At 37.4% G+C, this 22,699-nt stretch overlaps 1 protein-coding gene across 2 annotated transcripts in view; it reads right to left on the reverse strand.

The window, feature by feature from the left end:
- Positions 1–22,699, reverse strand: part of Urod (uroporphyrinogen decarboxylase) — a 62,118-nt gene that overhangs the window by 37,382 nt on the left and 2,037 nt on the right. For both annotated transcript variants that reach the window (XM_081744422.1, XM_081744421.1), the window contains exons 2-3: positions 16,464–16,572; positions 12,413–12,591 (exon numbers count right to left, since the gene is read on the reverse strand). In XM_081744422.1, coding sequence (XP_081600548.1) covers positions 12,413–12,591; positions 16,464–16,572 — 288 coding nt within the window. The remainder of the gene's footprint in view (positions 1–12,412; positions 12,592–16,463; positions 16,573–22,699) is intronic.

Consider the following 22,699-nt stretch of genomic DNA (forward strand, 5'->3'; position numbering starts at 1 on the left):
GTTCACATCTAGTGCGTGGGATCCCTGGTTCGATGTCAGTTCGCACCAAGTGGGCTTTGTAGTGGACAAACATCGTGTGCGTGGATTTTCTTGGGATTCTACCGTTTCCACTCATTTTCTTCATTCCGTTTATTTCTCATCATCATCATCTCTTTCAGCCTATACAGCATAAGCATGGATCGTAAATCTGAAAGATTTCGTATTTCGTCTTCCTGTGTATACATCATATAAAGAGATTTTCTTTCGTTCTTTGTAAAATTTGTTTCCCGAAATATAACTAAGCTTTCTGTTCTGGACAGTTGACAAATAAGCCTCCACTTTTTTATTTATTTATTTATTCTTGGTTCTCATGTGTTTTATTTCATCTTCATCCTGAATACAGACTTCTGTATGAATATTTGAACATCGCTTTCACTGTTAATATTCCTAAAAAATTGAGTAGTTTTAATACTTAACCAGTTGAGAATGCTTCAAGGGCATTGCCAGAACGAACTTAAAAAAGAATGGAGAGATAGAGCGGGAAGGATAACTATCATTGTTCCTACGTGTACAAGTAGATCTTTTTATTCACACCTTCTGTTTCTCGCAAACATTCGCAAAATATCATCTCTCTATGACTTACAGTTCTCGGGATACGGCTCCTTAAATCTCCCGAAATTCGGAACTTTTTGGCCAATATTTGTGGAATGGTGGCCAGTTGGACAGTGGCCACCGGTTACTATTTGGTACGAAAATATTTACCATCCTCTTAGGTGTTGATCAACATCAATATCATCTCCCTATGACTTACGGTTCCTGAGATATGGGTCCTTAAAGGGCCTTTCCTAGTAAGATACTGAAATCGGCCCTTGATCCAAATTGGGTCGTTATTGACCCAAAACTACCTAAAAAAAAAAAAAAAAAAAAAAATTGAATCCCTACCGTATTATCGTATCATACATGCTCAAAATTGAATATTTTATAATTTTGGTGGGGGTAGTCCAAAAATTTTGAAAGTTTCACAGATTGTGGATACTATCTAGATGTAAATGTGCAATTTTTTTTCACAACCATCGATACATATTTTCTTTATTTTTTGGCATGTTGAAAATTTCAAAAAATTGTAGAAAAAATTTGAAAGAGGGGGTCACGTCGCTGTATTTTTTGGTTAAAAAAATTATTATACCCTTAGGAACAATATATATTTTTTTCGGGGCCTGAAAGTGATGGCAACATTGTCAAAAAGAAATAAAACTGAAAACAAACGTGTTTTTCGCGCAGTTTTCTCACTAAAGGCCCCTTCAAACAATCCTTTGCCAGAGTTCGCAATTTTTTTTTCTCTTGCGTTCCTTCCGATTCTGTCGTTCTTTGGCTGCTTCGATTGTGTCCGTTTCGGAAAAGAAACACCACATATATCTCCGTAACAGTGCTTCCACTTCAACCGGCTCTTGCACAACGCAGTTACACACACCTCGCGTTGGCTCCTCGTTTCTATCAGAACTTGCTTCACTGACCAGACACATAGTGGCGCTCTCTATCGGTAGCGCTCTCTACCGCGAGCTGTGTAACTTTGTTGTGCAAGATTCAGTTGAAGTGGAAGCACTGTTACAGAGATATATTTGGTGTTTCTATTCCGAAATGGACACAATGGAAGCAGCTGAAGAACGACAGAAGCGGAAGGGACGCAAGAGAAAGGAAAATTTTGAACTTTGGCAAAGGATTGTTTGAAGGGGCCCTAAAATGGTGGGAAAACTGTGCGAAAAACACGTTTGTTTTCAGTTTTATTTCTTTTTGACAGTTATCATTTTCAGGCCCGGAAAAAAATATATGTTGTACGTAAGGGTATAACAAATTTTTTAACCAAAAAATCAGCGATGTGTTCCCCCTCAAAAATTATCTACATTTTTTTTTTTTTTTTTGAAATTTTCAACACGCAAAAAAAATAAAGAAAATACGCATCGATGATTTTGAAAAAATATACACATTTACATCTAGATAGTATCTACAATCTGTGAAATTTTCAAAATTTTTCGACCACCCCTAACAAAAATAAAAAATATTGAATTTTGAGCATATATGATACGATAACTCGGTAAGGAGAGGAGGTAGAATTTTTTTTTTTTTTTTTTTTTTTTTTTAGGTGGTTTTAGGTCAAGGGCCGATTTCACTATCTTACTAGGAAAGACCCTTTCCCGAAATCGGAACTGTTTTTTGGCCAATATCTCGGGAATGGTAAGAGTGACGCGAAAATCTCCATTGCTTTCTCAGATAGTTTTCGATGCTCTATCAAATGGATGGCTCAAAATTGAAAACTTTGCTAGTTCAGTAACGAACTTTTTACATTCGTTGAACACTTATCTGGGATGAACATCAAATAAACGTTACCAACTCAACTTATCCGAAAATGGATGGTCTATACCGCTATTGCGGAACTTACATGAAAATGAATAAGAATGCAGAGTTTTCGATGCTAAGCGATATGATGATCACTCTTTGCGCTATTGAATTGCATGCTATTACAAGTTCTATGGCTGTCAAGCCATGCAGCGAGCAACCAACCTTCAGAATCGTCTACAGATTTTAGCGGCATTCTGATACGAATACAGCAGACCTCGAATGTTTGTAATCTCAATTTTGAACTCACCTCTTCATATACACAAGTTGAGCTCATAAAGTAACCAAAATTTTATAAAAACAGCCAACTCCCTCAAAAATGTTACAGTAGTATGAAAATACTCGAAAGATCTTTGCCTAGGTTTCCTATTAATGCGTCTTTAAACCAGTTTGATGCTGTTTGTATCTGGGTAAGATTGCATTAGTGTAAAGTCGTTATGTGTGCACAATTCACGAAGGTGCCTTACAGTTATTGACAAACGAAAGCTAATTGTTTAACGTTTGTACTTCACACTAACGCATTAGTTCAACGCCGCCCCACAAACAAAATAGTAATTACTGAGTTAATGATGCAAGAGCGAAAGAAATGTAAATAAGGAGTAAATGGAAGAGCCCTGAGCGAATTTGCTCACTCGGTGTTTATTTACCACAAAACCCACATCGCGCATCCATGGTTTGAAAGTAGGAACTTTGGCCCCAGAAGTGAATGCTCTGCTGACTACGTCACCAAATTCGTGTCTAACTTAGTATCAACATGCACAATATTTCAAACCCACAATCTGAAATATGATCGATTGCTTGGATTTGTTTCCTTCGTTTAATATAATATGTAATAATGAACCGTCACCAAGAAGGAATCTGTTTACTTCTCAAGTTCCATAATTTACAGGTTTTGGCGAAAACCAAGATATAGAGCAGTAACATGAGAACATGATCGAGATCCCATTTACGATTTTTCTTCCCCATAGTAAAGGCATGAAGATGTCACCATCAAAACAGGAATCATATATCATGATATTTCGTTACTTCCACAATATACTGGAAACATTATTATTTTACGATGCAAGAATTCCAAAACCTAAAGATTTTGTCGAAAAACAAGCGAGACCAACGACATAGGAATATGAAGGAAAACTCGTTTACAATTTTCTTTTCCTAAGTAAAGGTATGAAGATGTCAACATTAAAACAGGGATTGCAAATCATGAAATTTCATTGTATACTTGAAACAAATGAGTATTACTTTGGCGTAGGAGACTCGGGTTTGATTTTCGGCGGGAGCTCATGTGATTAATCAGTAGGTCTGCGTCTCATATAGCCTCGCTGCTGAAAGGGACGTTAAACTCAAAATCAACTCAAAACAAAAGAGTATTATTTTACGATAATTTGGCTCGCAGATTCTGACCGTCCGTTTTTCTTTCCTTTCATTTCACTGAGAATTGCTAAAGAAATCCAGCCTTTGTTGCGTATTTTTGAGAAAAGGTGCTAGCAAAGATGTCCTCATGGGAGCAATACCCTTCAGCCCTCAGAACAGTTTTGTGACTCATTTGAAAAGCTGTATTCCAGTTACAAAATACTTTTTACATATCGTCTGAAAGAAATGTTGTTTTATAAAACTTCTGAACATTTCGTACTGACATTGAAAAAGCATATAAAAATTTGGCACACAGAATAACTACAGAGAGAGGGAGAATGAACATTTATTTGAACTTATGTACCATAAATATTGTCCGCAAATTACTGCATTATTATTAATGTCAGAATAATTTTAAAATCAGAATAAACAATACTTAAAAAAAAGAAGAAAACTTATGAGATAACTACTGATAACTACTACTGATAACTACTGATAACGTATAACTACTGATGGAAAATTATTAAAAATGTATGTATAAATGTATAACAATTAATAAATATTGCATTATAAGCATAAAGTAAAAAATACACTCGGTATCTACAGGCGTATCCCATATTTAAAGGTCAAGAGTCCGATGAAATTAGTCTTGCTATCCACTAAGCATTGACCCAATGCATATGCTGATGTGCAACTATTATCAGCTACTTTCGTAAACTCATAGGAACTTTCGAAATAAGCATCTGTTAATAATTTGCGAATTAAAATTCAAAGAATCAAAGCAGCTCAAATACGAGTACCCATATCTAAAAATACTTTCACTTGTGTAATAAGTTACATTCACTTTAAAAAACAGGAAGCTCCGATAAAATCGAAACTAATGGGAATGAAAAAGAAAATAGGTTGGAATACGTGTGCGTCGAAAATGAATTAACCATTGCATCGTTGATTCGACTGTATTTTGTGGATGATTTACTAATATGATATTCCACTGCAGGAGCAAAAGATATTTGCACAACTACAGAACGTTAAGTTTGTTTCAATACCGTAAGTGGAAAACACAGATAAAATTCTAAGTTTGAAGTTGCCAACTGAAAAACAAGCACTCAACCATATCTGAAATAGCCTTAAAATTTTCATTTCAAATGTTTTTAAAATCTCATTCTTGGCAAATTGAAATTCTCTGACCTTCTCCGTTCTCAAATTCCTTGAGTTTTCCAGTTTTTCCAGCTTTGTTGCCACCCTGATGTTATTATCTTGGGTAAACTCTCAAAACATCATGTCAATACACTGATGAGAGTTTCTCATTGCGAATGTTTATAGAAATACAAGTAATGTTATTGGATTCTTGGAGGGAACAAATAGAATATTACGAAAGATCAGCACGTAATGGAGTAGTGGAATTGTTAAATGAAAAGACGATATACATGGAGGTAATACTACCTAAACCGTGATATACAGGGTGCTCAGGGAGGAAGTGCCAATATTTTGTGAAATGGTAGTCCGGGTGATACTAAGCAAAAAAGTTCATGTTCATATGAGCGTGGGTCCTATTCTGAACTGTTTCAGGGGGGGAAGGTACTTTGGCTCAGTTGCTAGAGCGCTTACCTCTGGTGCGCTGGATCTCTGGTTTGATCCCCAGCCAAGTAAGTTTGTGGTGGACAACAGTGTCCGTGGGTTTTCTCGGGGTTATGCCGTTTCCTCCTACATTCTCATTCCATCACCATTCACTTCCCTAAATCGTCGCCTCCTTTAGCATAACAGGATAACTGTGAGGCATTAACCTGAAAGACTTCATTTAATTTTCTCAACGGTTTCAGAGCTCCATGTTCTGAACCATTTTTGATATATTGTTCATTACTCATCCTGTAGTTACCTTATACAGGGAAAGTTAAGATTAGTTAAGGGAATTGGGTAACAACACTAATTCCCAAATTTCCCTCAATAACTTTCCTCTCAAAGAAACCACTGCCAAAGGTTGTATACCGTTGGTGAGACCATTCCACCACCTTTCAATGTGCCATACTTCACCTCTATAGAACAACTACAGGATGACCAATAAGCAACATAAGAACAAAAAGGGTTCACAATCTGTAGGCCTCATATCGTTCAGAATAGAACCCATATTTATATGAACTTTTGTGCATAAAATCACCCATACTATCATTTCACAAAGTATTGTCACTTCCTATTGGGACACCTTGTGGATACAGCTATTGGATGTTTTAACTTTAAACTCAATATAAACTTCTTATTGATATACTGGAATATTTCTTTACGAATCTGAAAAAGAAAAAAAAAATCCACGACAGAATATTCATACCAAAACTTCATTCTGTACTATGTTGTTAGTACTGCTTGCCAGCTCTCCAAGATATGTTAGTATACGCCTCGCAAAAATGTGGAACATCGCTGAAAATCATGATCGACATTAGGGCAACGTTCTTGAAACAATCTCGTTTTAAAAAAGAGAATTTGTTAATTCCTGCGCAGACAAATACTAGAGTTCTACTTGGTAGTATACAAAAGACATGATCAAGCGAATGCCAGCATTAAAAGAGGACTATGCCTATAGCAGGACACTTTAGGGGTGATGTGGAAATGCTACAAAGTTATAAGAAAAATAATCAAACTCTGTCTTGGCAGTATGCAAGAGGTCTGGTGCAACAAAAATCCGGGATTTCTTTTTCGAAAATCAGAAATAACAAAATAAACAGACAGCTCTTGAAAATGAGATTTCATCATCATCATCATACAGTAAGTCAACACATTGTGAGTGACAAAACAAACGCTGCTGTAGAAATAAATTGCGAGTCATTAAACAGAGTATTAAGAACCAAAGGCATGTGAGACGATAGGCCATAGGCCGAGCAAACGTGAGGGTCTGGGGATGGAAGGCCCCAGCCGACCAAAGGCTAGTTTATACTAAAACTGCAATCTGTACTGTGGCGTTAGTACTAATTGCCGGCTCTCCAAGACATGTTAGTATCCGCTTAGCAGAAATGTGGATACCTCAATGAAAAACGTGCTACACATTAAAGCAAAGTTCTTGAAACAATTCTCTTGTTAAAAAGAGCGTTTGTTGATCCGAGTGTTAGGAAACTGCTTTTGTGTCATGTACATATTGACTTGACTTGATTTTGAGTTTAACGTCCCGTTCAGCAGCGAGGCTATATGAGACGTGAACCTACTGATTAACTTGGAATCCGAACCACATGAGCTCCCGCCGGGAATCGAACCCGGGCCTCCCACGCCAAAGGCGCGTACGCTAACCGCTTAGCCACGGAGGAGCTCATGTACATATTGAGAAACCATTTCCGTACCAATCCATGCTATAGCAATAAAGGTAGGCCAATTAATATTTTTTTTCCCTGTAAGGTTATTGTATTCCAGGTTTTACGTGCATACAGAGAGTCAGTTGTTTCCATTAGGTTCTCCCTATTTACACTATTAAGTCTTCAATCATTTAAACAGGGTGTCTATAGAGTCACCTAACATTTTCCATTTACATAAACTTTACTGACGTAAGGACGAAAATATCAAAAAGTGCGTTCGTCATGGATATGAACCAGAACTTTTTGACAAAGTTGTGTGATAATTGTAACTTTAACTCACATAGACATACCTACTTTAAGAAACCACTAAATTTGAAGGTGATGCCCTTGAATAAGTGCTGTTTCGTGGCTCGAAAAACTCGTTCAAGGATAGATGGCGTAATGTCTGCCGCAGTTGCGTAGATGCGTTCCTTTAATTGTTTCACGCTGGTGACTTTTATCTGATACATACAAGTTTTAAAGAAGACCCAAAGGAAAAAGTCAATTGGGATCAAGTCGGGTGACAGGGAGACCAAGCTCTTGGTGCTGAACGACCAATCCATCTTCCTGGGAAAATAATATTGAAGGATTCCCGCACACTTGGAGAAAACTGAGGTAGTGCCTCATCCTGTTGGAAAACAACGCTACGCAAAATGTCATCCTGGATCAACTGAGGAGTTGAGTTGAGTTCATTTTAGTTTATCGTCCCTTTCAGCAACGAGGCTATATGAGACGTGGACCTACTGATTAACGTGGAATCCGAACCACATGAGCTCCCGTGGGGAATCGAACCCGAGTCTCCAACGCCGAAGGCGCGTACGCTAACCACTTAGCCACGAAGGAGCTCTGGATCAACTGAGGAATCAGGTAGTTTTGCAGCATGTCTAGGTAGATATCTCCCGTTGTTGTTCGCTCTGCAAACATGAATGGTCCATACACTTTCCTTTTGGTAATATCCATCCATACATCAGCGCTGCGTGTGTGTCGTTCCCAGTCTAGCTCTGCATTCCGCTGCTCAAGTGTCCAAATCCTACAATTGTTTCTGTTGATTAACCCCATGTGTGGAATGTGGCTTCATACTAACCAGAACATTTTCTATTAAACCTTCAAACCTAACAGCCTGTAGCAAATCATAACACATCGCTGCGCAGTCCTCCGCCTCCAGTTTATGAAGAATTTGCACGTTAGGTTCTTTTTTCAATGCGAAGCGCAATGTTTTCCGAACACTGCTTCGAGGAATGACAAGTTGCCTCCTGAGTCTTCTTGTCGATGTACGTGAACTGCGGGTCACAACGCTGTCAAAGCTGTAGATGGTCTTCCGTGAAACAGTGCATGAGGCCCTGGGTTCAAACCCTGCTCCCTCCAAGTGAACTTTGTGGTGGACAAACACCGTATGCATGGGTTTTCTCGGAGTTCTCCCGTTTCCTCTCACTTTCTTCATTCCAAGATTTCATTTATTTCTCATCATCACCGTCTCCTTTAGCCTACCCGGCATAACTATGGGATGTAAAAACTCGAAGATTTTATTCCATTTTTCTTCTGTGAAACAGATGGCTTTCAGATCGTCGTTCATCATCACTCTGCCAATTCTCTTGATTTTGTTGACAGTGCTCTTAATAACTTGTCTTGTTGAGGAGGTTTTTGAACTTACGAGTGAAATCTTGTACCTGTTCGCACGTTCTACCACGCAGATGACCGCATACCACGGTTATACGGACTTTAGTGGAGCATATTTTCGCAGATGAAGTCAGATCAGTTACGTGACTTTATAGACACCCTGTATTTTATTCGTCTTCTATAAATTTCCAGTATTATAGACATAAATACTAACACTGACCATATTCCACATTTCTACTATGCGCCATGCAGGTGAGACGAGAACACCATGCACTCGTGGATCAAATAAAATGAGTATTTTTAAAAGCATTCCAATTTGCAAACGAGGGAAAAGCGCAACAAATGACCACAAACAGCGCTTTTGTTCTGGGTTCAAAAAGTTCCGATACTCACCATATATTCGTTCTGATTAGCTGGAAAGCCAAGTCTTAAAATTCACGCAATTAGCAAAGATATTAGCAAGTACTGAGATCTACTGATTTATTAACTTGTAAGTACATAAAATACACTTTTGTACAGTCACCGACAAAAGTTCTTTCTATTTGATAAAATTAGTTTGGTAAATAACTTCAGGATGGAAGGACAATTTGAGTACAGTTTTCAGTAAATTAAAAAGAATGTAATTTTCTGTATGTTCCAGGCCTACCACCGTTATTCCCAAAATAAATTTTACCAAACGGAAAGAACTTTTATTGCTGAGTGTACCAGTCTCCAAATCAAATTAAATCAAACCAAATCAAATTAACACGCAGCAGGGTCATTTGTACATCACGTAAAGGAGTTTGGCTTGTATTCCCAATACTGAAACCGGAAGTGGCAGTATATTTCTACCACTTCCGGATTTAGTACAGAGATTAGTGTATAGCTGGTATACAGGGTAGACCAAAAGTAGGTATACAGTCCCCTACTGATCAGTCATAACATTTTATATCATTTACTTATTGTTATTCATACAGGTATTGACTTAGTTTCTTCCTTATCTGTTCTTAATTTATTTGCAGTTATACCTTAAACACGGAACAAACCAAGCAAAAAATTGCATTATCTTAATCAATTAAAATGTCATATTTGATCGATGCTGGTCTGTATACCTACTTTTGGGCCGCCCTGTATATTCTTGGTTACGTTTAGGGGAGTTTAATTCATTGCAGAAACCTGCTTTTCGCTATCCAGTACAGTTTAGATTCTATAGCGGTCAACGTTAAAACAGGAAGTGATAGAAATAAACCACTTCCGGACTGATTAAGAGAGAAGATGGTACCTATTCTTAGAATGCTAAATCGATCCAGAAAAAATTGCTTCTCGCTACCTCTTCTTATTTTTGCTCTACGTAGTTCAATATTAAAACCGGAAATCGTAGTGGATTTTTATCATTTCCAGTTTTTCGTAGAGACTTAAAAATGAAGTGCATTGTAATATCCCTTCGTATTAGTAAACGGCAGCACGTCCTTTAGCACAAGCACCACCAAGCAGCCGACGGATGCCGTCTCCGATGGAACACGAAGAGGACACGAAGAAATACGAAGAAGACCCCTTTAACCCCTCCACAGGGTCCGCCTCCAAAGACTGTTTATAAAACTGAAAATGAAATGAAATCTTTACGTTTTACGTCCCACGATTATGCCGGTTAGGCTAAAGGAGACTGATGATGAGAAATGAATGAAATGGTGGAATGAAGAAAGTGGGAGGAAACGGGAGAACCCCGAGAAAAACCACGCACACGGTGTTTGTCCATGATAAAGCTCCTTGGCGCGAGCTGGGATCGAACCAAGGATCCCATGCATCAGAAGTGAACACTCTACCACTAAGCCATCGCGACATACTGGTTATAAACATAATGGATACATCAAGGCAGAAGATACCAGTTATCAATTGATCAAATCCTATCTATGTCTCTAAGCTGCACTGGGCGTGAGAGACTCCTCCAAACTTAACTCTGCGCTGCATCGGGCAAGAGGTACCCTGGCCTATCTTCGCTGCAACGGGCAGATGATATTACCCTACCCCTGCGTTCCTTCGGACAAGAGATATCCTCGGCTATCTCCGCGCTGCTTTGGGCAGGAGATACTATCCTGCCTCTGCAGTGGTTTGGGAAAGAGGTTTCTTTAGACCCAGCTGCTTCGAGCAGCGTCGTTGTTCCTAACCAACAAACCCTAAACCTCCGAGTTCTATTGGCAGGAGGTAATTATAGAGAAAAGAACTATAATTACTCATTTGTAATCTAGTGTATAAACTGTATAGAAACTTTTCTAATAAAAGGTGAAGGGGTAAAACCCGCGTAACGTTTCTCTACTGAATATTACAGTATTTTTAGGATAATCGAATACAGGAAAAAGCTTCTCGCTACATATTACCGTTTTCGCCTTATAATGAACAACAACAAAAAAAAAAAAAAAAAAAAAAAAAAAATGGAATTTAATTCTACCACTTCCGGTTTGAATATAACCTCGATCCAGAACACTATTTCTATCTTTTGACTCTCTACATCGTGATGGTGATCCATCAAGTGGCTGTTGATGTGTTTCTCTGTCCCGGACGAAAGAACGAATGGAAGTAAATAAAAGAGTTTTGATAAACGAAACTCCATAATAATTCGAACCATACAAAAATAAAGAAATAACTAGATATATAACATTTCTTGAAACACCTCAGAAAAACCTGCTGGTACTGTGCACCATAGCGAACCGTCAAAAAAAAAAAAAAAAAAAAAAACCTGAAATCACCATATACAGGGTTTCTTCATAAAAAAAAAGACTGCCCGCCCGTGGTGCTTCAGTCGCTAGCAGTGCGCTCCCGACGTGGGGATTTGAGTGGCGGTCTAAGCTCAGCAACGCACCGGGCAGCAGTTGGGTCCAAGATCTGACGCAGTGAGGATCACACGTGGCGGAAAAGCTGTTGAGTTTTTGTCACGGCAGATTTTCAGAAAAAAAATTTTGTTAACAGTTGTTTTGCACACGTTGAGGTCTTTGGTGATTAATCTTACACTCAAATGACGGTCGGAGTCCAAAAGATGTGTCACTTTGGCCACATTTTTGTCAAAACCACTCGTTGAAAGACGTCCAGATTGGTTCCATGTTTCCAACGGTCTCCCGTCCGTTCTCGAACTCACTGAACCGCGGGATAACCTGGAACCTTGACAGGGCGTCGTCTTTGTAAGTCTCCTTTAGCAAGGCAAGCATCTCGGAGGCGGTTTTATCCAGGTGAAAGCAAAATTTAGTGCGAACGTCATTTGTCACGTTTTCTGCAGTGACAAAAACTCAAAAACATGCCACGCGAGATTCACTGCGTCAGAGCTCGGATGCGACTGCCGCCCGATGCGTTGCTTAAGCTTAGACTCCCCCAACACAAATCCCCCTGCTAGGGAGCGCACTGCTGGCAACTGGAGAACCTCACGACTGCCAATATCATTGTTTTACGGATAAACCCTGTAGTATTAATCGAAAACACTGCCATCAAATTAATTTTGATTAAAATTTTCGCAGTAAGGGTACAAGCTCTTCATTTGACAGTCAATGACTTATCGTATTTTCAAAATAAATGATTTGGTTGTGTTAAAGACCGTGATTTAGCTAGAAAAAAAAAAATATTTACCGGAACTGCTATAATACGCGTAACTCACGAGCCAATTGTTATTGAACTACAGAGCATCTAAAACAAATGTTTTCCGGGACGGCGTTCCGGCTAAACTAAACCACTGGTTAAAAATATTTATCAACTTAAAATATGGTACGAATAAAGTAACCTGTAATGCTTACAATACCCGGTTTCATTTCCACTGTCATTCCCAGAGCCTGTGGGATCACAAGAATATCCGAGAAGATAATTGCAGCATCCAAGTCGAATCTCTTGATGGGCATTAAGGTGACTTCAGCTGCCAACTCTGGAGTCTGGCACAGGGTGAAAAAGTCATACTGTTCCCTCAATTTACGGAATTCTACAAAGAAAGAAACAGAAATTATAAAAATAGTTTAAAACGTATTCATTTTCGTTTATGTACTGGTATAATAACAAGTAAAATAAAATATTTACCTGAGTACATCTTCTTTTATTTCATAACCCAAATTTTTACTGCAAAAAATGGAAGAAAAAGAGAAAAAAAAAGAAGATTGGCCCAAGTTCATCAACCCAAAAGCATAAAAAGCATAACAGCAATTTACACATATGATTGGTACCCTGAACATGATTGTGGTTGTCTAAGGGTCGAGAAAAAAACTAATTTTAAAAACATAATAAAGCATAATTTTAGAAAATAAAGCATAAAGCATAATTTAAAATATATAGCACAATTCTGGGAAAATTCCGCTTCACTGGAAGTTTAACATACTGTATTAATATTTTTTTAAACCAATATTTACAATGCAAAATCATTGAGAATACAACAATGCAACAATGAAAAGCTTATTTCAATTTCTGTAAACTTTTCGGTGTAATCCTTTGATGTGGAGAAAAGAAAAAAAAAATTCCGCCAACAATGAATAGTACACAAGAACTCCACACTATATTGTTATGTGTACCTCTTGAACTTGAGCACTTTCTGTACTCTTTGGTGGCATCTTATACTTTCCCTTTCTGTATATATGCACCTCCAAGGCGCACACAAGTCCTAGAAAAAACTGACTCGAGTAAAGCATATCTCTTTACAGTGCATTAAGTAGAAAGTTCATTAAACATGAAAGAAACTGGTTGCATAAAACATTAATAAATACATCAACATATTTAGAATATTTAATGTATAGTAAATATTATACATTATACACGATTAATGTAAAACAATCATTGAGATTAACAATAAAACATAATAAAGCATAATTTGGAAAAAAAATAAAGCATAATTAAACAAAAAATAAAGCATAACGTGGGTTGTTCTATTCATCATGATTTCAGTTTCTTTTCATTATTCGTGTTAAATATTATGAGAAACAACTCTGTGGCTAAGTGAGGAGGAAAATACCAACAACAAGATAGTGAAATAGAAATATTCGGGAATATAGAATTAAGGTAAAAACGAAAATGCAACGAAAATCTCGTTTTTCGTTGAATTTTCGTTCTAATAAAAGCTAACAGCCAAGAGTTACCGCAAATCTGGATTGTCAAAATATATTTAAAAAAAAAAAGACACAGTTAAATATTTTATTTTAGTTATTATTATCATTACAAGCCGTGATCAAAAAATACGGTGAATACTGTCACGGACGCTCATCAATATCATTGTTAAACTTTGTCCGTGATTGTACTTTTAGTTCAATATTCTCCAAAGGATATTCAACGAACAGCGAAAGAAAATGGTGGATATTTCAAAACTAAATTGTGATTAATTAATGAATTCTTTGTCTGTAAAACTGCTTTGTAATTCTGTCTTTGAAATCGTTGACAAGCACTGAAGTCATCCAGCTTTCGCAATTCAACGTGTAAGATCATGCACTGCCAAGAGAAGTGGATTTCAGGAGGCACACGTCTTTACGTATTTCACCACGAATTCACGAAGTTCCATAACCTCGCCTTGAGTCGAGTATCGAAAATACTGGACTTTTCCAAAGTCAGGGTAGTAGCATCGAAGACCTATCAGGAGGAACACCTTCTTACTAGTGTGTATTATACTGTTCATCAAGACATCAATAAGCCGAAGGTATGTACCTGTTTCATATTTGTCAATGCCTAGCCGTGAGTCAGTGCTTGGGAAGTTTCAAATAGACGCTACTGATCAAAATTACACACATTAAAAACATTCCCCACAGATCCTATTCTTTTATTTCAACGAAAATGATTAATGACGAATTTATTGGTGTACAAACTTATCGATGTCTAGATTATTAAAAAAGCTTTTTTTTTAAGCAGCAACTGCTGACGCTACAAGCATTTGATGTAATTTGTCCAATAGCTTGATCCGTTGAGACAGGCAGAGTCAAGCTGGAACACGACACGTTCTAACTTGTCAATCAGCGTCCAGAGCCGCTAGAGTGAGGTTGTATTTACCATGTCCATCTGTGTATGATGGATTTCGAACAACGCGTGAACATTAAGTTCAGTTTCAAGTTCCAAAAAAGTGTCAAAGGAATTCATGAAATGTTGAAATTGGTGTATGGCGATAATGCTCTAACTCTGAAGGCTGTTTACAAATGGTATGAGCGATATAAAAGCGGAATTGAGTCGGTAGAAGACGGGCAACGTTCGGGACGTTTATTAACCTCCAAAACAGAAAAAAAAGTGGAAAAAGTGGCAAAAATTTTTGGTTCAAACATGCGAATAAGTATTCGAGATCCTGTCGAAGAAATTAGCATCTCATACGGGTGCGTGCAAAGCACTTTACCTACCGATTTGCAAATGAGAAGAGTGAGTGCGAAATTCGCTCCCGAACTTTTGACTGGCGAACAGGAGTTTTTGGTCGATAATAATATTGGTGTTTGTCCACATCCACAGTATTCTCCGGATATAGCACCATGCAACTTCTAGCTCTTCCCCAAAACTAAAACCGTGCTTAAAGGAAAATGTTTTCATACCATTCCTGACAATGAGAGGGCCACAACAGATCAGCTAAATGCCCTTCCAAAAGACGCCTTCCACAAATGCACCCAGCCATGGATTCAACGTTGAGTTAAGTGCATTGCTAGCCAAGGACAGTACTTTGAAGGAGATTAAATCAAATTATATGTAAGCTTGTTAGTCTGTTTCTAATAAAATTATTCGCCGTATTTTTTGATCACACCTCGTATAAAAGTAGTTCTCTTAAGATGTTTTCTTCAACATGTACACAAGAAAGAACAGGTCGCAGCAGATTGTATCTTGAACAATGATTCCCGCAGAACCATTGGCAGGGTAAAGCACCCCTAAAGTAGAATCAACAGGAACAACCTAGGAACACTGAAAATATTGAACCAGAACATCACGACTGAAACTGTCAACATTATTAGCCAAGAAACATTATGTTTGAGAGCCGTCAACATGAAACGGCATGTTCGACTTCACCTTCGTAAAGGAAATGGACATATTCAACATTTCTGAAGGTACGATGTTAAGTACATTAGTTTGTTTCTTTAATGGTAATATAGTGTAATGTAATAATGTTTATGTGTGTCACCACCACTAACATTTAATTTTTAATTTTAATTTTATTCTTCAATCTCGCTTCAAAAATTTGAAAGTCTATTTAAATTATAAATGAAATGAAATCCTTCCGTTAGCATCCCACCTTCTCGTAACTATTATTTCAAAATCAATTCAAACTCTTTCTCTTACCATTAAAGAATGTTATAAAGTGATAATGCTTTTTCTAGATTCCGCAAGTAAAATATTTCGTCAATAACTGTAACTCCTCACTGCTAGAACAGCTGAAAGTGGTATTATCATATTAGGACTGGCAACGCTAAGTTGAAAACGAAAATACATGTTAACAAGAAAGCGTAGCTGTGTCATTAGCCCGGAGTTGCCCGAACACAGAAAACGAAATTCGTCGATCCCTGGTGTATATATAGTAACATTTTAGTACGATTCGCATGTATTCCTGCGCATAAATTATTTTATTTTACTTAACTTATCCCACATTCCAGTCTATTTTAGTGGTGATACAGATAAAAACTTCATAATCTGTATCTGCATTAAGTATGTTCAACTTCGATATACATGGTCTGAATAGGATTTTCAAAGGAAACTTAGTCTGTATTATTTCACAATAATGAAATACGGGACACTTTGTTTAAAAGCTAAGACACTTTATTTTCTCTTCTTTTAAGCACTCAGATAACAGAGCTAAACTCACATAATTTTTTATCACTTTGTATAAGCAATATATTGAAGATAAACGTAACTTACCTGGCAAATACCGTCCCGCCTGTCGCATAATCCAAACAGGGAGCTTATCCACGCTCAACCCTTTGGCAGCTCGCAGAAGATTATCATTCTCAAGGGTAATGTTCTCAACCTGTTAAACGAAACTTCAATTACAATCATGTCATGCCAATACATTAAGTGAAAGAGAAACTGTATTAAAAATAAATGGCCACGTATTCACACACCTGAGGGAGGGCTGCTGCCAACTATAATTCAGATAAACTGATTCAGATAACCATTTCAGATAAGCTGATAGGGGTTCAAAACAAGTCTTCTCCGCATCACGCAGTATTTTAACGAAAAGATTTTTTCTTCGTTTTTCAACTTCTTGTTGCCTACCTTTCCTCTGCCTACATTTTCAGTTGGATATACACTTCGGTCAGCAGAAGATTATGATCAGAGAAAATGTCGGCCCTTGGAAGGATCTTCGTTTTCACAAACTATTACGATAGCTGTCCTGACTCTTAGCATAATCAACTTGAAATTTTCGGGCGTCTATTCAAGATTTCCAGCTACATCTTCTCTTGAGCTGACTGAACCAAATGTTCCCAATTACTAGTCAATTTTGTCTACAGAAATTGACCAGTCTCTCTTCCTTTTTATTTCTTTCGCCTAAACCATGTCTGCCTACGACACTACCTTCCTGTCCTCCTACCACAACTGCATTGAAATCTCCCATTACAATTACGCATGCACCATTCCTCTCCCTGTCTATAATTTCTTCTATTTTCTCATACTTACCTTCTGGTTCTTCAGTTCTATACGAAGTGGTCGGTACGTATGTCTGTATCATCACTAGATTCTTCTTTTTCCCTTTAAGACTAAACATCATAACTTTATCATCAACAAATTCAACTTTCACAACCTTCTCTTTTAAGTGCTTATCAAGAATTATTCCTATACCATTATGACCGCCCTTTTCATTGCCTGAGTAAAATATTCTATATCCTTCGCTGTTCAGCATCCCATTTCCTTTCCATCTAACTTCAAAAATTCCTACCAAGTGTAGATTATTTTGTTTCATTTCTTATTTGAGAATTCCTAATCTCCCGCCATGTAACATGGTACGTACATTCCATGTTCCTATCCTAAACCTTTTGCTCTTGCTTGTCTTCATTTTCTAGCTATCATTCCTACATTGTTACTCTCTCTTCCAATAGTCCTTCCCAAGACATCCGAATGAGGGGATACTTTACCTCTCTAACTATATTTTGGCCTTGGAAAGACCACTGTACATATGCTCTCTTTCTGTTGTCAGCAAACTAGGAAAAAATAGAGTGGTGGTTTCCCGTTGCCTCCAACCTGCAGTGTCCCGGCCGTTAAAGTCACTTATGTCCAAGTTGCCGTAGCAATCACTATGATTTCTGCCAACTTGGTTACTGGAGAAGTGCCGCCGACATAGCTATAAATTACACCGTGGCACGCAATCTTCCCCACCCGATACATAAGTGTATTCGTAAAGGTGGTGTTTATCGGGGAGGAAATTCTTCATTAATCGTAAAAATTTAAAAACTACAAAATACTTGCGTCCCGCTCATGTATTTTACTCTTATACGTGTCAACAGTCGATGTGTTAAAACACTTTATTACACTAATATATATCACAGAAATACGTAACCATCTTAGTATAATTGTAAATTTAATCGAACATTTGTAATTTATTTCGTAGTTCGAGCATATCAGGTGATGACTTGATCAGGAACTGGTTCTCCTCTCTTCCAGCGGCAAAGAGAGGAAAGTTTGCTTTGATTGGCTATCAGCTTACGCGGAATAAATAATAGTAAAATTATAATCTGAGATTACTTTTACGAGATAGGTAGATTGCAGAGATTAAAAAATAAATAAATAAATAAATAAGATGGGGCTGTGGATGAATATGCATTTAAAAAAAACTGAATACATCCAGTATAAATAAAATAATATGCATATAAGAAACAGTTTATTAATTTTAGATTCACTTATTTCTATATTTATTGTGTGCTGAATGAATTTTCACTAGGGTTGGAGTTGGCTTGGATATTTGTAGTGTTCTGCTAGAAAAAATTGCAGTATACTACGGTGAAAAGAAACAACAAAAAAAAAACTTCCACATACAACTGTACGCTATGATAGCCTGTAAACCACAAGAGTATGTGTGTTCTGGACATAATTTTTCCCACAATGTCTGTCGTAATGCACACACTAACTTTTTTGGCTATAGCCTATATCAGTGGTTTCCAACCTTTTTTGTCTGACAACATACTTTACTGAGCATACAGTATACACTTCTTTGATGTTTCTATTATAAATAATAATAATAATAATAATATCTATTATAATAGTCAAACCAATTAGTTTCTATAATGACTCTATATAGCTTTGAGATGAGTTGAGTTGATTTTGAGTTTAACGTCCCGTTCAGCAGCGAGGCTATATGAGACGTGGACCTACTGATTAACGTGGAATACGAACCACATGAGTTAAAGCCGGGAATCGAACCCGGGTCTCCCACGCCAAAGGTACGTACGCTAACCGCTTAGCCACGAAGGAGCTGTATATAGCTTTAAGCATTACTGCTAACGCTGGAGGTGTTGACTGGTACAGTCTGTCTCGATTTCAACTAATTATTATTAAATTCTTCATGATACATTAGGAGTATTCTGACCATAAATTTATGTGATTCAACTTTAAAACTCTCGCTTTAGTTCAAATCCTTACGTAGACACGAGAAACGCCACTACTTTAAATAATGAGAAGAAACAGTTCTGATGAAAGAATCAAATCTCCTTTTATGCGCATACCCATTTTCTCTAACGCGCCTCCTCTCTGGGGACCTCATGCCTCGCCCTACCCTGACGTGGATTAGATGCAATACTAGCTTGCAATGGCATTTTAACGTAAGTTAATGCAAGTTCTCCGCACTTGTGGACACAGTTGCACTAGCATGCCTGATCACGTAGCCATGTGTCGCAATAAATAAATAAATAAAATTATAAAAAATATAAAAAGATAAACAAATAAATAAAAAACTTCTAAACCAGTTCAATTTTCGATGCGCAATAAGATGAACTAGATCGTGTTATGAAAGTAAATCTATTAATAGCTAAATATACCCCTACTTACCTTGTGAAGTAATACATCTTAAACGGAAAAGGGTTAAGTTCCAGAGATGGTGGCTCAAAAATATAAAATTTACGAAAAATTAACAGAATTACACAAAATTTAAGTACCAGACTAATAAAATAAAAATTAAAAAAGGCGATGAAGGTAATCAACGTATAATGAGTAATCAAGGGGAAAAACAAACATTAATTGTGTGACAATATGAACGCACGTACTAAGGCCATATTACATAAACTAGGAACAGAGCATAACGTTCTAAATCCACTGTCTTGGTAACTATCCTATGAAGTATATGGTGCAATAGCAGAGAGAAATTCATAAACGCAGATCGGAAGCACATGAAGCCATTGTTGAATGTAAACCAATTATGGTTCAGATTTACTCAATCAATGTAATGCAATATTTGATTGTCCTAAAGTCGTTATTTTACTATCTCACAAAGAACCAAGAAATAGCCCATAGGAATTCCACTGAAACTCGTATTTCCTAAACATAACCGGAGGTATGGATTTCCAAAGATGTCTACTAGCAAAAATATACGCCAAAAAGACATTTTAATATACCTTCATTGGAGTAACTGTGGGTAAAGCACATTAAAATGATCATAATCAGCTAGGAATATAACGTTGAAAACAGGTTCATGTGGCTACTGTCAGCAGAAACTAAGCCGCACAAAATATCTCATCTTTGATCACCTTCTCTTAACACTGGCTTTCTGAACATCTTACAAAGTGTTATTGCGATTCCGAAACTTGAACGAGGTAGTCGCTATAAGTTATTTTTGCAATAATGTATGTAAGGCAAGGCGAAACCGGAGGACTATCTCCCGATTTCCCCCGCGCACAATATAAAAATGTGTAATTTATTATGAGTAAAATCCATTGTTTTATAAAGAACTAGCAGCGTTCACCCCGCTTCGCTGCGGTCACCCCGGAACGCAATAAACTTTGTTACTTAGATAATTTTTACTTTTTCGCTTTCAAGTGATATGATAAAAACCATAGAAGATTGCAGTAAATGTTAACATTATATCGCCTGTCATTTATGTTAACCCGCCCCGCTTCGCTGCGGTCACCCCCGAACGCAATAAACTTTGTTACTTAGATAATTTTTACTTTTTCGCTTTCAAGTGATATGATAAAAAACATTATAACGCCTGTCATTTATGTTAACCCGCCGAGTGACACGGTCATGCGGGTTGCATATACATACGTTTATTTTTATACCTATGATGAACTAATAAAGGATTTGTACGTAATGGACACCTGAATGGTCAATTATCTCAAGACACTGGTAATTAAAAATTAAAGTGATATGATAAAAACCATCTAGGGTCCAAATCCTAATAACCCCCCAAAAATAAAAGAAATTGGTTCAGCCGTATTAGCGTGATGAGCGGACAAAGGATTTGTACGTTCTCTTTTATATATATAGATGAATAAGAAACTCATGTACAAGCGGCAAATCTGCAAATATAATAAAGCGTTTAACAAAAATAGTGTACGACTGAATTCCATATAGGTCTCTGTAAGTTACATGTGTTTCCAACACACTATGTGCTTGTATAAAGTAAGCCTATATGACAGCTATGTAATTCTCAAATCTCCGTAACTCCCATGCTTCACTCTCGAAGCCTCCTGCGCTACTGACCTGCCCACGCTTCTAAAGTCCATTTTCCAGTAGATTACAATCAAACTTCCATACTGATTTACTTTTGCTGCATCATTAGACAGAATTGTTGAAAAATTTTAATGCTTCCACTAATTTCCTTATTTTCTCCTAAAAGGTTATTGCTGGGCGACATGAAAATATCTCAATATCTCTTTTATCATAGATAACATTCAAGGAGGCTGCCAGTAGTAATCGTTGAAATTTTACAATACCTTTACGATATGCGTATAAAAAGGGGTTCCGGATGTGTGACATAAAAACTACAGGGAAAAAACAGAAACGAAACTGTACTAGGTGGCCACTAAAAAGCATGTATACTAAGAAACCTACTTAAGACAAGGCAAAGCTAGTGGGTCTGAGGAAGGGGGAGTATGTTCGAAAGGAGCAGGCACATCAGCGATGGTGGGTATATGCATAATTGTGGATAGTGAAAAGAGATGTTTTGGCAATGATACGAGTTTCAATAGCACTTGTCATGGTTTCATACTAGTAACACTCTACTTTTTAAAATACAGGGTCTGTAAACTGTACAGAAATATACCATTTAATAGAGTCGTTTTTCAAGTGCTCGCACTTATTTTATCCGTCATAAAGCACTTGTAATGATTTTACACTAGTACCGTACACTCGCAAACCTAATATACAGCTATATTTTGTATTTACTTCTGTCGCCTGCAGAAATTTGTTCCCTATAAACACGGGGTAAAGTTTACAATACACGCTCCAGCTGCACCCCGATAAGTACGGTCACTTTAAAAGGTATAATAGAGTAGGGTAAAATAAAAACGAAACGAAATGAAATCTTTAAGTTTTACGTCCCACGCGTAGGCTAAATGAGACGGTAATGATGAAAAATAAACGAAAGAATGGATTGATGAAAGCGGGAAGAAACGGAAGAACCCCGAGAAATCTCACGCTCACGGTGTTTATCCACCAAAAATCTCAGTTGGTGTGAGTTGGGATCGAACCAAGGGACCCATGCAAAAGGGGTGAACGCTCTATCACAGAGCCACCGCGGCCCCTCAGAGTAAGGTAGAGTTGAGTAAGATAGGGATAAGTAGGGTACGGGTAGGAACGGGTTAACTCTATGTTAGGTAAGTTTTGATCCATTTTCATAAAATTAATAGAGTGTAATTTTTTGTTTCTGAGGGAGTATACCAGCTGCAGTGGGAACTGTGAAATTAACCTTATACAAGTCTCTTCATGCAAAGTATTGAATTTTACCTGTAAATATTCCAAAATGTGGCGCGCCAAAACCATACCAGCACCCGTAACCATACCTAGCAAAATCGAAACCAGCTACTAGAATAAATCTACTGAAGCACTACGGAGCAAATTTCACAAGGAAAAAGTCTTTGTGCCACAATATTAATGCTTTGCAATTTTTCACCTCGTTTTCTAGACAAAGCCTTCCTTCCATCCGTATATATATTTGGCCTAGAAAA

Source organism: Thermobia domestica, chromosome 17, assembly GCF_964235325.1.
Source record: "Thermobia domestica chromosome 17, izTheDome1.hap1.1, whole genome shotgun sequence".
In the NCBI taxonomy this organism is placed as follows: domain Eukaryota; kingdom Metazoa; phylum Arthropoda; class Insecta; order Zygentoma; family Lepismatidae; genus Thermobia; species Thermobia domestica.